Source organism: Podarcis bocagei (genome assembly GCF_964188305.1).
Source record: "Podarcis bocagei genome assembly, chromosome: 6".
Taxonomy (NCBI): Eukaryota; Metazoa; Chordata; class Lepidosauria; order Squamata; family Lacertidae; genus Podarcis; species Podarcis bocagei.
In genome coordinates this window covers 2,800,646-2,812,975 of record NC_138130.1, presented here as the reverse complement: position 1 = coordinate 2,812,975, position 12,330 = coordinate 2,800,646, and the positions used below count along the sequence as shown (strand labels likewise).

The 12,330-nt window shown below is 41.8% G+C and overlaps 1 protein-coding gene across 10 annotated transcripts in view; it reads right to left on the bottom strand.

Moving 5' to 3' along the window:
* Nucleotides 1–1,702: 1,702 nt before the first annotated feature.
* Nucleotides 1,703–12,330, bottom strand: part of PCDH17 (protocadherin 17) — a 137,002-nt gene continuing 126,374 nt past the window's right edge. For 3 of the 10 annotated variants that reach the window (XM_081198273.1, XM_081198278.1, XM_081198276.1), the window contains 2 exons: nt 11,412–11,486; nt 1,703–2,969 (listed from right to left, as the gene is read on the bottom strand). In XM_081198273.1, the coding sequence (XP_081054399.1) occupies nt 2,284–2,969; nt 11,412–11,486 (761 nt within the window). In that variant the 3' untranslated portion in view covers nt 1,703–2,283. Of the gene's footprint in view, nt 2,970–11,411; nt 11,487–12,330 lie in introns of those variants that run through there. The other 7 variants (XM_081198274.1, XM_081198275.1, XM_081198277.1 and 4 more) reach the window with 5 other exon arrangements.

The window sequence follows — 12,330 nt, the reverse complement described above, 5'->3', positions numbered from 1 at the left end:
AGCGCCCCCCCCTGTCAGCTGCAAGGAGATGCAAGGAGGGTCACCCCGAAGCAATCTTAAATGTCAGGAAACAAGGCAGCTCCTGCTCCTAAATAACAGAGCCCAACTCTGTGTGATGGAAACCAAGTTCAAAGTGAGCTGTTTTCAGATACAAGGACAGGGAATTATTTTTAGTCCTATTTTGCTTTTAAGGATGTGATAACCATTGCACAACTAACATAACATCACCTCTGATACTACTCTCTCACTTCTTTAGTGGAGTGAAAAATGTGGAATTTGAAGTAAAAGAATGGCTGTGGAGCCTGAAATTTGCCAGCCTGAAGTAAGTTTGCTTTTCACACTGAAAAAAAAAGTAAGAAAATGATGGGTTCATATTTAATATTGCTGCTATGTTGCACAGTTTACCCAAAACACAGATATGGGGAACTAAGGAGATATATGAATGTTTTATGGTGCTCAGTTGTACTTACAAATTTAATTCAAAGAAAACATTAATTTTAAAACGTAGCTTTCGTAAGAATCAAATGCGGAACAGCACATAGAAAAGTGTGTGCAATGGACAGAGAGCGAATAAAATTACCAAAAATTCTAATAATAGAGGATGATAGGAGAGAGAGAAGGAGGGCTGTGAGCTCAAGCTGAAACCTCAGTCAATGTAACAGTAATTTCCAGGAAACCAGACAAAAGATTGTTTGTACCACATGGGCACCAAAGCATTTTCATGCTCCATGAACCGAAGTCTAGTATGAAACTTTGAAATATTAGAGTAATTTGAGAATTCAACCATGACTGTGATATCTAAACAGACGGCCTGTGTTCATGTGAGTGAGTGACGAAGCTCAGTAAAGAACAAGGTTCCAGGTGTTGGTTCAAGTGTAATTTTTGTTATTAAACATGGGTTGCGACAGAAGCTTCTACAAGGACTTGCACATAACCATGACTGATGGATGTATTTGTCGGCCGTTCAGTTAGCTCCATCAACTCACTCAAGACACATTTTGAACAGATTATGTACTGTGGTACTTGGTAGACCATACATTAAACAAGAGACTGCTCTGAGGCTCTGCTTTCCACACTCCAACAGGGGGAAGGAAAGAAAGAAAAGGAGAGAACAAAACTCATAGAGTTTGACAGCTACTGAGGCAACACTTGCCATTTACATCATAAGCCCAAATATATTTTTTTTGCAACACAACTATATATTAATTTAATAAAATACACAATATAGCTCTTATACACTCAACAATTTGGCTCAAATGCACTGAATCTGCAATAAATCAATAAAAATATGTCATTTGATGTAAACACATTGAATCTTCTTACATTTGCACATTTAAATGGTTTTGTGTGGATTTGTGTTGATGTCTGAAATGTTTGCACTCACTTGAGCTATTTTAGTGTCCACAAATGAATTACAAAAGGTGTTAATAATGTTAATTTGTCTCCTCTAATATTACCTATGAAAAGGTAATTATTATTTGTGATCTCATATTATGCCTCAGGTTTAAAACATACTGCTAGCCTAGAAGTTTTGCTGGACACTAAAGCATTCCCCCCCTCTCCTTTCCACGTGAGTTAGTTGATGCAGGTGCAGGACAAACAAGGACTCTATCATTTCACATTTAACTTTAATATGGCATGAGCTGGGTTACTAATGACCAGAATATTTTTGCTGAACAATGTTATGGAATGGATTCTTGGGTTTCTTTCTCTTTTTTTCCCTTTTTTTTTTTTTTGGTGGCAGATAACTTTATACAGAAATGGTTGTCACAAATGAGTGTTAATTCTTGGTGGGGCCTGGTTGACTACAAGACTTTTTGTTTCTTGGTTTCTGATTTTGGGATTTTCAGTAGAAGCCTATAATGACCGCTGGAAATCTATCAGAGAACTATTCCACCCTGCTTTTTATGGAGTCTACACATAAACAGTGAACAACTATCAATCCTAAAATATCAGGTTCCATTTGCCTATTTTCCCTTTATATCTTTCTATTAGATTGTCAAAGTGGCATCATTTTTCTCCCTCCTCCTTCCTTCTTGTTAACATACATCACGCCGTTCTAATGAAAGTTTGGTAAAAACGAAACCAGTGTTATCTGTGGAAAAAGATAGAGCAGTGAAAAGAACATACTTGTGGGCACTTCAGATGTTCACTAAAAGCCTTAAAGCAGCATTGGTCTTCGTTCATCCCTGTATAAATTTTAGAACCAGGGGAGATTTTTTTTTTTTTTTAATTCAGCAGAAGAAGCAAACAAATGCCAGGCTGTCTTTTGTGGTTTTTGTTTCATTTCCTCACAGCTACAGGGTCATTTCCCCGACAGTCCTGCAAAAGCTTGTCAATCTCCCGCACTACTTCCTCTGCATCCACTGACTCTCTCCCTAGTTCCCTGTTTGAACGGTCTATCTGCTCCAACACAGAGTCCATCTCAGCGGAGTCTCGGCTCACCCGGGAATGCACCTCAGCAAAGACCCTGGCCATCTGATCGGACGCAATGAAGGCAGCGTCTCTGGACTGTTTACTAGGAGATAGGTACTGGCTGTCACTGGCTGTCATGTACTGGCTGCTGGGGTCAGCCAAGGCTCCTGTTTTGACTTCGCAACTATCCAGCGGTCCTTTTGTTGAGGTGCAAGGCTCAATACAGGTCTTGGTTGGGCTGCTTGATGCTGAGGGAACCTCTTGGAGGAGAGGGCTCAGGGCACGTTTGGCTTTGAGATAAGGTTTCACATTGGCAATGAGAATAGTGTGCTCTCTCTTGTCTTTCCCAAATGTACAAAAAGTCTTTTTCCCCGTGGGGTTCACAGTTTCGTAAGTCTCAGTCTCAACATTAGCTTCCACTGTGGGGACAAAGAGATTTGTTCGATAATCTGCATTTTCAGCCTGGTTGGCAGCAGGGAACTGGGGCATCCAACATCTGTCAGAATGACCAAGCACTCGGCATTCATCTGTGCAATTAACACACTCCTCTTGTTCTGCAAAAACAAACAAGGGGGGGGGAATACAATGCTTTTAAAGTCATTAATCAGCTGCCTCAATCAGATCACAGCTTGCTTATTTGATCACTGGCCATCCTCATTACAAAAGGAATCATAATTAAAACATTTCAGGAGCATTGCATAAACCAACAAGTTGAGACCATCGATTTATTTAGAACTATTCTCAAGGTACATCAGTGGCTCTGTAGCCCAAAGGAAGCAGAAAGGGGCCTTGAGGGAGCTGCTCTCTATGGAACTGAGCTTCATCTGTAAACTAATCTGTGGTAGAAATCTGTTTGTCTCGCTACTGCTTAAATCGTTTGAGAGAAGAGCAAATGGTAGTGAACTAACTCAAGAGGAATTATCAGTATTACTTTTTAACACAAGAACCAATAACCGAACAATGGCTGACTCTACATAAACACAAACACTTCATAAAAATTAAGCAAGCTGAGCTTTCATCTTTGACATCTCTGTTGTTTGTAAATGTTTTGTTGCATGGCAGTCGTGTAATAAAAAGTGTTTCTCAAAAAGCTTCCTTTTCTAGCAAAAAACACAGGAATGGAATTTTTCCGCTTCTGCGCATTGAGTACAAGCTTGTCAAAAGAGCTATTGCAGCTGTTTTATTAGACATGAGTATGGATCGTGTAATTGGCTTTTATCTTTTTTGCTTTTGTTTTGGTAAGAATCTGTTGGAAAATTTGATTTCTGCAGCACTTACTATTAGGAAGTGTCATACATTTACGTTTTCTTACAGCTGATAATATTTTCCAGTCAGATTGCTTTCTTCTCTTTTCTCAAGAATCGTTAACAAAGTGGATTTTCTTTTCTCTGCCATGATATTCTCATGAGAATTATCAAAATGCCTGGAGTTACAATGGGCAGTGTGTATGTGTGAGTGCATTTAGAGGAAGGGCGGGTGGTGTGCACATGTGAAAAATGTGTCCTGGACACAATGAACCTTCCATGAGATTCCTGCTGGCTGACCACCCAGTGACAGGAGTAAGGGGCAAGCTTTATCCCCCAAGTGCAGTGCTTTGGATTTCTTGGTAAGGCTGAATTGCAGGGATTCAGTAGCATGAGAAAAAGTAACAGGGTGGACTAAGGGGTACAGCTAACATAGGAGCTAATCCTGTCCATGGCGATCCCAGTGGAAGGAAGAAGGGGCAGGTTTTACTGTATCTCAACTGATTGTAGCTATTCACTTTGTACCACTGGGCTGAGTGTCAGCCACTGAGCCCTGGGACATCACCCCCCCCCCCATCTGCAGATACCCACTTTCATCTCCATATCATGACACACACCCCAGCCTGGTTCGGTATGCTGGTCACACCAATGTGTGACAGAACCTAGAAACTGGTTTTCAAAGGAATAAATATGAAAGAAGTAAAGGAGTAAAATAGAAAATAAGAAAGTGAATTTCCTTAACAACAACAGTCTGTGTTTCCCGAGTATTCTGTAAAGCCCTGTCAATCAATGAACAAAAAATGAACACTGAACACAATATAGTCCTAGTTAAATTACATCTAATCCCTGTTCATTTCAATGGGGGCTTTTAAACACACATACATTTAACTGTCTTTGGTTGAAGTCAGTGGGACTTATGTGCTTAACCTTGGCTGGATGATGTCCAGAGTATAAATAAGCTGATTGCATGTGTAGGGCTTTAATACTTTGCATATTATCTCCTAAAAGAACTATCATCCTTCCATATATTATTTAAGAATTGTAAAACAAAATACATAAAAATGAAAATATCCCATATAGATTGCTCTGGCCACTCTACAACTGTGTAAAAAACACAAAAATCAGAACATTACTACTAGAAACTTTCAATGCATAGATGTGTACCAAGCCAGTCTATGGATGGCAGTGATTAATATATCCTTCTGAGGACGTGGCAGGGATTCACAGAATTACTTTATTTTCTGTATCTTGATGTTTCTGTGTTGCTTTTTGGCCTGACGGCTTCCACAGCAGCTCACAAAACAGTTTCCAAACTACCTAAGCCACATCTGGTGGACTATGACAAACCCAGTAGAATCACTGGCATTTTTGTTTTTGAATGGCAGTCCTGCTCCCACCCACGTCACAATGCCACGTCACAAACCACATCAGGAACATCCAAACCATATCCAATTATACAAGTTTTGCCAGTTAGTCCACTGCTATTAGGATTTTCTGAGCAACTTCCTGAGCAATAATGAAGATGATCTCCCTTTAAAATACACCAGGGAAAGGAGGCAGCCACACAAACCAGACAACAGGCTGAAGGTGGAAGAGGCAGAAAACGTTTTTAGAAAGAAACTGGCTGAAAGAGTCTTTTTTGTTTTCACCACTCCCTCCAGAAAGAGCCCCCTTGTTCTCTGTGCAGGTGGTCCATCCTCCCACTTCAAAACCTTACCTAAGTGACAAGGCCAGTCCAAGACATTTGGGTGTCAGGGGACAAGGGAAATCCAGATGGCATTTCTCCAAGCACACACTCCTAAAGACACGTTGCATGCTCTACTGGAAACCTCAAATGGGCAAACCCCATCAAGATGAGCAAGAGCTGCTCATGAGAAGGCATATTCCTTGTTCCCTGCCTCCCCAAACCCTGGCGCAGGGGGCCTGTGCAGGAAAGGGCTTCCATTGCCATTAGAGCAGCTCTCCGTATCCCTTTCTGCCACCCAGGTCAGAGGTGCCTGCCTCCCACTCTGCCCCCCTGAATGGTGGCCCACAATTTCCCAAGGCAACCATCTCAGCTCGCCTGGTCTCATCTGCTGGAACCGACCTACGTCACTACGGCTGACTCCACTACTTTCCTCTGAACGTGTGAACTAACGATCCTGGTTTGTATTTATGCTTGCAGTATTGACTAAACGTCCACTTGAGCTACCAGGGATTCCTAGCACCAACTGAATTAAATATGAAGAGGGGAGAGTGGTTTTAAGAGGAAATAAGCACGCATTGACCTTGAAGGGAAAACCTACCCCTTCTCTCTGAGCTTTTGTCCCACTGGGTTGGGGGGAAAGAAGGGAGGGGGGGGGGACATCAGCAGCTTTCTGTCTCTTTTATTCACCTTCCTTGCTTTCCTTTTTTATGTCACATCACACAAAGCAGGTTTGAAGTATTGATTATCATATATTATAAGCTGCTCACCTCACCAGTAGCCTGCAATTTTGACTTGCTGCAGCTAGCAGACAGGAGAGAAGTAAATCGAAGAGGTACTCTTGTACCAACAGCAAAAAAAAAAAAAAACAAAAAAGCACCTATAAACTCAGAGTGAACTGTTACCACCCACAGCTAAATGAGTATTTATGAGAAAGTGAAATCAATTTGAAAGGTAAAAATAAATATATAAAATGGGCCCTCATCTCACACTGTGCAGCAGAAGAGGTTGGTAAGGTGATCTGCGCCATTGGTCTTTATCACAACTCAGGCCGACCTGCTTCTCTGGTTGAAAACAAACCTTTAACAGTCCAAGGGGGTACAATAAACAGCAGCAGCCCGGAGGCTTTGTCAGTCTCTGGAGGCACCGGGGTAAACAATCAGAAGCGCTTTGTGTACATTAGGGAGAGCAAATCCGAAAATAGACCAGAGAAATTAGCAGCCATAGAAAGAAAAGGAAACAAGTTACCTGGAATTAACTATGGCTGGCAAGTCATAGCAAACAGGAAAGCAGAGAAACAAGGCAGCTGCAATAGAATTTAGAGTCGCAAAACCCCAGGATGCAGCCCAGAGAATGTGTGGTTGTGCTAATTGTATACAAATAGGAAGGGCTCTCCAAGCATACTGAACATTTAAAAAAGGGGTTACAGGGTAAGAACAAACTGAAATTACAGCTGTTGAAAACTGAAGTGCATGTGCCACCAAAATGGACAAACTAGCTACCAAGAGGATAATGTTTAAGCAGAATCATGGGGAGTAAAATGGCAAACAAGAGAGGCTTGGTATAATGCAAATTATTTTTATTTTTGAAATGTTTTCAGTGTGCATGTTGCAGCTTCTATTACCTTCTGGATCAATAGGAATTCAGCTTAATGTATTGTTTATAAGGTGTAACTGAATCCAATGGAACAGAAGTGCTTTGTCCATATGATGAATGTGCTTTGTGACCATTTTACGTATCTTTGGCACTAAAATTTATTTATAGCCCCCCCCCCACCGTTTCCTCTGGCTTCAAAGCAAATGACAACTGTTAAAATAAATCAACAAATATGCATGGATATAAAGCTAAAATTATCTCCATTTCTACTACCTAGAAAAATGGATAGATGTCACTAATTTGGAGCAGGGTTGCCAACAGCTTTTTATGATGGCTTCTGATGTAGCTCCAGCCACTTTAGATCATGTGGGAGGGGACAAGGATGTTCTCTGTCCCAGATCAGGACGGTCTTTTCTTGGGAGAAGTGAAACACTGGGCTGAGATACAAACACACAGTCCTGGAGTCCTGGAGAGCAGCTTCCCTCTCTGAACTGGCCGTAACTGTCTACCTTGATGACAGTCATGTCAAGAAGCTGCTCATCAGACAATTTAGTCTCTTGCAAAAGAGCTTTTTAAAAATCAGGCCTGGGGCACAGTTTATAATGGTTGGGATTTTTGAAAGAAAAAACCCTTTTAAGTGTTTTTTTTCTGGAGTGCCCCCTACACCAGGGTGTCTTCAGATACATATGCACCAAATAATATCTATCTGAGGCATGTGGAACTGCTCTGAGTATTTTGAAAGTGGTCTTTCTTAATCTGTGAAAGTGGATTTAAGAAAATCATGAAATGAAATATGCCTCTTCAGGAATTAGACAAGCACTTTTCCTTATTCCTTGCCTTTTAGTAATTTGTTGCCCATTCCCACAGTTTACATAACATGTTTAAAATAAACCATATGGGAACAGTTCCCTGGAGAATGAGCAGCACTGTCCATCCAGATTATATTATGGTTAATAATTCTCATTTTTGACAGCTTTTGTTGCTGCCACAATAGTGTCACAAAACCTTCTATAATTCATATCAAAATCTCTCTCTCTCTCTCTCTCTCTCTCTCTCTCTCTCTCTTTTGGAGGGGAGCAAATGCCTGCTGGAAAAGGAGCTGTTATCACAAGGTAAAGTTAAAGGACCCTCGGATGTTTAAGTCCAGCCAAAGGCGATTTTGGGGTGAAGTGCTTATCTCCACTTTCAGGCCGAGGGAGCTGGTGTTTGTTCACAGACAGCTTTCCGGGTCATGTGGCCAGAAAGACTAAACCACTTCTGGTGCAACGGGACACTGTGATGGAAACCAGAGGACACAGAAATGTCATTTACCTTCCCACCACAGAGATACCTATTTATCTACTTGCACTGGTGTGTTTTCAAACTACTAGGTTGCCAGAAGCTGGGACAAAGCAACGGGGGCTCATCCCGTCCCGAGCGTGGATTCGAACCACTGACCATCTGATCAGCAAATCCAAGAGGCTTAGTGGTTTAGACCGCAGCGCCACCTGCGTCTGTCCAGGTATCTATGGGGGGAGGGGGGCAGAAGAGGAAGGGATTCTCCTGATGAGAAGGATCAGCTAAAATGCTTCTTTTGATGCTGAATTCATCTTTAATTACAATTGATCTTGACATAAATAAGCAGAGACAAACAAATAGAGTTTTATGTTCAAGCTCCACGTTATTAAACAGAGCTCTCTGGAATCTACATATTTATATTGGTCTAGATGGTGTTTTCAGCTAGGGAAAGCAATTAGGAGGGTTAGATTAGAAAACTGATTGGCAATAAATACAGAACAATTCCTGCCCCCTCCAGGGGCCTTGAAGTCTCTTTTCTGTACAAAACATTCTGTCTCTGCTAGGGCTAGCCCTATATATGCAAGTCCTATATATTTTGGTGCCTGAGGCACCAGATCCCACTTACCCTAATTAATCTTGGGGAAGTCTGCTCCACAAATGGCATAAGAATAGATCGTGCTCCTCCATCATGCACCAAGTCTGTCCTCCACATTCCAGCTCTGAATGACCACCATATTCTGCCTTCCCTTCCTTACTGAGAGGGTTGTCTCTAGATAGCTCCAACTAGCCAAGGATTGCTACCATTGCTCCTTAAAGGAAGATGTATAGCCATATCTTCCTTTAATGTGGCCCATAAACTTCTTGCGCTTCTACCATTTATAATGTGTGACATCCATATTATGTTTCCTGGGAATCACTGTTGCCCCACACTTTCCCCTTCCTTAATCCAGATTATCCCTACCCAGCAATAATCTGTAGAGGAGGAGAAAGTTCAGATCAAACCACTGCCAATGGCAGGTGGGTCTTTGCCTCTCCTTCCCCTTTCTCCCATGCTTCCCCTTCCATTTCTGTTTCCATCTGGGGCCCCGTTTATTTCTGGATGTTGTCTCAGTTATTTCTTTCTTCTTGCCAGAGCTTATTCTACCGGAGCTTCCAGGCACCTTATGTCGTCTTTTTCTTGCACACTTGTGTGGTGTTTCTTTGGCAGGTGATCTGTGGGAGGCGGCAGGTGTTTCGTTCATCCCCCTTTTTCTGCGCTCAGCTGGAAACTGTATTTTGCATGTCATACATTTACTACTTCACAGTTTAACATTTCTTTGCAGAACCAGAAACAATGAATATTTTTTTAAAAATACTTCCTCAACCTCACTTTTTGCTATGTGAGAGGCAGAGGTTTGGAGGTGGGTGGGGTCTTGTTGGATGATCAGAGTTTTGTCCCTTCCTTTAGCTAGACAGTCAATGAAATGTTTGAAATGGATGCTAATGGAGGAGGAAGGGGTGCTTTACCACATTTGAATGGTTGGTTAAAAGCTACTTTTGGGTTGTTGCAGTTGTTTTTTTAAGGCTCACTATTGGCCCCAAAGTTTTACAGTATATTCCAGCATATTGTTTTGTGCATAAACTGATCCATGAAAAAAAATTTAAATCATTTTTGCACTGTTTCTGCGGGGAGAAAGTTGCCATTTTTTATCGATTTAGAATCAAGTTGAGATTAACCTGAACTAGCAGCAAAAACTCTACATACTCCATTTCAGTAATTAAAATGGCAATTTCAGATTAAACAGAAGTAGCTTCTGTGCATGTCTGCATTCATGCCCCAGGAAATTCCATTTTGCACATTTCCTGGGAGGATTTTTTTTGGGGGGGTGGAGTTAAACAATCCAGAACATGTGTTTGGATGTTGAGTGAGTAGTGCATTCCCAGTCTGATCAAAACAGAAGGGTGTGCGCTGAGACAAGCTTGAGGGGGAAAACAAACAGGATGCCGACAATGTGTGGTCATGGAACTGTCAGATTTTTAATTGCTGATACATGTGCTTAGCTCTCCTATTTGGACAAGAGACAAGTTGAACATGGAAAAAATGGATTTTATGCTCAATGTTACATTTTCAGAAATCCCAAAAACCATTTTTATTACATAAAAGTTGCTTTGGGATAGTTGAATAAGTGGCAAGGAAATGGGAGAGAGGATGCTTAACTCTTTCAATGGTCAGTATTTTTCTGCTTTATCTCCCCCCTCCAATAATCTGTGCCCCCCCCCGTTAAGTTCCAAATACACTTTTGCAAGTACAAGTAAGCATCTGTAATGGTAACAAATGAGGGAGGGAAAGCAGCTGACATGGAAAGGGATAATAATACAAAGATGCTCAGTGTTGCTTTGCTCTCTCCCATTCAATGACTCCCCCAGTGCTATGGCTGTAACAGCCACCCGCCCGCCTCCCACAATTGGGGGGAAATTAAATGTGTATCTATGTGATGTTTAATTAGGCCTGGAAAGGGTTAAGGGAAGATATTTCAACATGAACTCAACATGCATTATTTCAAAGGCAGTGAAGAGCTGATGGACTAGTAGTGGACCTAATTCTGGTCCATCACAGCTGGGATGAACTGCATAAACAAGAAGGTTATTTAAAAGGGTCAGAGCTGCTCTTTACTCCCCATCACATAAAAAAACCCTTGTACATAAACTGCTTCTGAGAAATCTGAGTGCCAGTTCAAACACAACCCTGTGAATGAGACTCCCTGTGGTCAGACGCCTCTGGGTGAGAGCTCTTGGGTCTGGACACAGCGATAGCCGCTCCTAGCCCTGTGCAGCACAGCCACTCCCCTGCCGCTCCTGCTCACTTACCCTCCTGCAGTGTCAGGCTGCTTGAAGCAAGAGAGAGAAACAAGAAGCAAGAGAGAGAAACAAGAATGTCTCTTGGTTCCTCTCTGCTGTTGCAATAAATAAAACAAAAAACTGAGCTCTGACGGACGATGAGCAAGCAAATGATCCACACTTGGAGCGAGCTGGCAGCAGCGCTCTGTGGGTGGGTGTAGCAGCAGTCAGAATTCCTTCTGTTGTCACCCAGAGGCTTCTCTCCACACTGAAGCCATTTTTAGGCCTCTGGTAGGAACATGGACATAGTCTGCAATTCTGACATTAAAGTTAGAGTTAATATATTCATGCAAGAAAAATAAAACAATGGTTGTTACCTGAAAATTTTCCTTCCTTACAGCGGGCCGGTCCACAGAGCCCAACAATGGGTCTTTGGCCTCTCCCTTGCTGTTCTGGAGGAAAATTGGAGCTGTGAGTTATAAAGCAGAAAACACCCTTCATGCCATACTCCCCAACCACCCGCATTATGCTTGCTAAATTTTAAATGTTCACAGCTGAAATCTGTGCCCAAAGCAGGTTCAAACCTGGACCCTCTGAAAGACAGACATGCGCATCCTTGTTCTCTTGGCCCCACAGCCTGGTTACCCTGCCCCCTGCACAGGTAAGAGATGCAAAAACCACGAAAGCCATAAATCTGTCAAGCACAGAATAGTGAAAATACTAACAACATACCCTCCAACATTTCTCTGGTGAAAACAGGGGCACCCTATTTCACCAATCATCATCATTACCACCATAATTTTACTATTTCTTACCCCATCCCCCATCTGACTGGGTTGCCCCAGCCACTCAGGGCAGCTTCCAACATATATAATAAAACATTAAACATAATAAAACACCTTCAGGTGTCTTCTAAAGGTTGTATAATTATAGTCATGGGGGGAAAGTAAGTGCACCCTCTTTGAATTCTGTGGTTTTACATATCAGGATGTAATAGCAATCACTTGTTCCTTAGCAGGTCTTAAAATTAGATAAATACAACCTCAGATGAACAACCACACATGACATATTATGCCGTGTCATGATTTAGTTAACAGAAATAAAGCCAAAATGGAGAAATCATGTCTGAAAAACTAAGTACACCTTTACTGCTTCCATAGGAATTAAGAGGCTATGTAGGGGCTGCTAATCAAATGTCCTTGCTTAACTGATCATCAGCAAGTGTGCCCACCTCTATAAGAGCCAAAGTTTTGGCAGTTTGCTGGTCTGGAGCATATAGGTGTGCTTTAACAGAAT